Raw genomic sequence first — 3,607 nt, 5'->3', positions numbered from 1 at the left:
TGTCATTGACGACAACATCGCTTACAGTGTCGTCTACATTGTCGTCAATGATAAAGTGGCAGACACTGTCGTCTACATTGTCGTCAACGATAAAGTGGGAGACACTGTCTTCTACAGTTTCGTCGATGAAACTATAAGAGACTCCATCCTTTAGATTTTCGTCAATGACATAGTGGGAGATACTGTCTTCTACATTTTCGTTGAAGAATTAGTAGTAGACACTGTCTACCTCGTTTTCGTTAATGACAATATTAACGACACTGTCCTGCATTTTGTCTTTAAAGATTCCTCTATAATTACAAAGAAACACGTATTTATAAAATAATGGATATGTTTTTATTTTATATGACAAACAATTAAAATTAAAGACTAAGTGTTATTTTATATGAAAAATAAAATATTAAAATAGCATAAATGAATTTTAGATTACAGAAATTAAAATAAAAATAATAATTCATTAAAAATCGAAATTTATATTTATATATAAAATTACTTAAATATTATTTTCTTTTAGTTTGCGGGAATTTTGTTTGTGGCTGGTATTTTTTATTCTTCTTATAGCTGTTCGCAACTTTTCGACGAAAGCTTCGTATGTAAGACCATCACATTTAACCGCTTCTGAAAGTATAAAAAACATGTGAAATTAGAAGTTATTATAAAAAATAGTATTACTGCTAAACCTACCATATAATCCGTTTATAATATTTGAATACGATTTAAGGCTTTTCTTCTCCTTTGTCCCATCATAATTATGTTCCATTATTATGCTCTTGGCTATGATACGATCAATATTCATTAAGTTACCCAATAAAATTTTTCTCATCACAGAAACCTAAAATAAAATAAAAATATTATAAATGAAATAAACAGTATTCAATTATGTTTTACTTACTATTCCAGCTTGCCTATCGGTACGTAGGTCAGCATCCAACTTTTTAAGCGCCTCGTCAGAGTCAATGGGAAATAAAGTTTGTGCTGATTCGTAAAAATTGATGTTTCGTCGCAGCAAAATATTATTTTCTGCAATTAATTTTGCCATCTCTTCTTGCTGTCGAAAAATTTTATTTATATCGGATTTTATTCCTGCAATTTCCTTCGAAAGCTGTTCCATTTTAAAAATCTAAAGTAAAATAATAAAACAAAATAAAGTAAAATAACAAAACAGTAAAGTAACGGACAGACGTGTGTGATTCTATGCATTTACACACAATTATGTAAAAGTGGCATAACAACAAAATTGTCGTCGTGGGGTAAATACATCATTTTACATTTAATGTCGTTTTCGTCCATTTTAATTTCGTCTTGTCCGTCCAAATTATTTACAATTGCAATGCCCAATTGCATTGATGGAATGGGTAAATTGAAGAAATTATTGAGGTTTAATATTTGTTCCGCGTATATGTTATTGTTACGAATTTTTGTTATTTTATATATTCGTAAGAATTCGGAATTCTCCTTATTTTTTAATAAAACCAAATTATTGGGAATTTTACTTGCAACATAGCAGCGTGTTCCGTTAATATTAATAATTTTCCCCCACTTTTTATTACAGGATAGAGGTTTATTTTCATTAATAATATCATCATCCTCGAAAGTATTTCTTATTTGTTCTAAAATTTTCCCTGGTTGTTTCACACTTTTTTTTATCAACTGCATATAGTTTTCAAAATCATAGGCAGAAAACGTTGTTAGTAGCCCAATTGAATTTACACATTCCTTTACATGCAGTAAACCATGTACATTGTATGTTAAGTATTTTTCTCCGTATATATCGGAGAAAATTTTGACAAAGTCGTCTAAAAGCAATTGGGCATTATCTAAATTGCTTTTGTAATTGTAAGGACAGCAAAGTAGCCTGTAGGAGCAATGCAAAAGCAGAAAGTGATAGTATTCATTTTCTGTCAAAAGATTTTTAAGAATTACTATGCCTGTGTACAAAGCAAACATCCTAAATTCGGTCGCTTTCCACCTATTAAGTTGATCTATGGATCTTGGTTTCCTATTAAATTCTATGGGTATATATCCAACTAATGATAACAGAGAATTTGTCATTGAACAAATTTGATTGGAATTTAAATTTTTTACTATTAAATTTAACATTTTACGCGTAACTCCTAAGTCAAAAAGATGCATGGGGTCAAGTGGGAATTGAGAAACCATTCCAATGCCCTGTACTTCTAAATCGTGAGTATTTTCGCGGAAAAAATTCAGGTGATGTTCTTTGGAACTTCGCTCTTTAAACATTTGGTCAGTTCTAGGTACGCCCCTTAAGCTTGAATACACCGTCACTCTTTCCACCTTTTTACCGATCTGTAGACACATGCTGCAGCCATGAAAAGCATTGTGACCGACGCAGCCCGTAACGAATGCTCTTGCAGGAGCGTCACACGAAAAACATTTAATAATAATTGATACATTATGGCCTTTGTAAGAAAATCCGTTTCTCTTTATTTCCATTAAATTATTATTAAAGTCATGAAGAAAACAATTAATAGAAACAGGCTTTGAAACTCCACAATATATTCCGATAGGGAAAACTATATTAACGTTTAAATTCAGGACTTTTCCTAATATCGGCCATAGTCCAGTCTGACTGCTTTTAAATAGAGGTAGTCCGTCTATTCCTATCATTAACTCTATTACATTAACGTCTAGAAGACGGTCGCCAAGCTTATATAGTTGATTTTGAATACCGAAATGATAGTATTGCCCTGGATTTACCGTTCGAATTATTATGCCTCCCTTTCTCCTATTAAAAAGGCTTTTTGTAGTTCTTGGAACTTGAAGTCCCTCATCGCTCATTACCCTCAGTATATCATCCCCTAATCTTCTACTGACACGATGTTTTTTAAATATTCGACTGAGTCTGTCTACCAATTCCGGTTTACTTTGAGGTTCTAAACTATCTTCACGCTCAAGAGTTTCATCCATTTGGATTTGGCAGTCGTTCGAGTTTTTAGCTGCAATAATATTACGACTGTCGCCATTCTCATTAATTGTCAATTCAATTTCTTTAATATTCTTTAGAACTTGTAAAATGTTTTTCTTTTTCAGAGCAATATGACGTTGTATAGTTCTTCGGGAAGTCATTTTTGGGTAGAGCTAAGCAATACTTACCAGATTTTTCTTTAAAAAACTTCACTTCTAATAAGGCACACACAAAATTAACAATACACGTCTTGTCACTTCAGCTGTCAGAACTTAAATGATTCATTTTTACTTCAACTGTTTTTTTGTTATTTTATATCCCGTTAACTTTCATTAGCTCAGAGGAAAAAAAGTATTGTCCACGACACTACGCAAGACATTGGCAGTGAACATGTCGTTGATGACATTTCTACATCACGTATATTATCTAGTCAACAACCAAATGTTTGTGTTTTTTTTTAAATGCCGTTATTTTCAAAAATCAAAACGATTCAAGACGCTATGCAAGACGCTGGCAGCGAACATGTCCATGATGACATTTTCACCGTGCATCGATTACATTGTCTTCAAATAAATGTTTTGTAGACAACATACAAGAATGTGGCTATTAAAGTGTCTATAGAAAGCAAATTGTGTGCAATATTTTCTTAAAGACATCATTGAAGACAAATTCATGATA

The 3,607-nt window shown here is 32.0% G+C and overlaps 1 protein-coding gene across 1 annotated transcript; it reads right to left on the bottom strand.

The window, feature by feature from the left end:
- Positions 1–313: 313 nt before the first annotated feature.
- Positions 314–3,360, bottom strand: LOC142234197 (uncharacterized). The gene is made up of 4 exons (XM_075305283.1): positions 3,118–3,360; positions 893–1,120; positions 685–832; positions 314–618 (listed from the first exon to the last, which is right to left on the bottom strand). Exons 2-4 carry the CDS (start codon positions 1,109–1,111, stop codon positions 494–496), a joined length of 492 nt encoding a protein of 163 aa, XP_075161398.1. The 5' UTR covers positions 1,112–1,120; positions 3,118–3,360; the 3' UTR covers positions 314–493.
- Positions 3,361–3,607: the final 247 nt, after the last annotated feature.

The sequence above is a fragment of the Haematobia irritans genome, chromosome 4 (genome assembly GCF_050003625.1).
Source record: "Haematobia irritans isolate KBUSLIRL chromosome 4, ASM5000362v1, whole genome shotgun sequence".
NCBI classification, from domain to species: domain Eukaryota; kingdom Metazoa; phylum Arthropoda; class Insecta; order Diptera; family Muscidae; genus Haematobia; species Haematobia irritans.
This window is presented reverse-complemented; position numbering and strand designations above follow the sequence as displayed.

What these genes read in the sequence shown, in the direction of transcription:
- LOC142234197 (XM_075305283.1), bottom strand. Translation starts at nt 1,111, where the DNA reads ATGGAACAGCTTTCGAAGGAAATTGCAGGAATAAAATCCGATATAAAT. An exon ending in CCGATAGGCAAGCTGGAATA is followed by an intron (nt 833 to 892) that starts GTAAGTAAAACA and finishes ATTTTATTTTAG; the next exon opens with GTTTCTGTGATGAGAAAAAT. An exon ending in TATTATAAACGGATTATATG is followed by an intron (nt 619 to 684) that starts GTAGGTTTAGCA and finishes TTATACTTTCAG; the next exon opens with AAGCGGTTAAATGTGATGGT.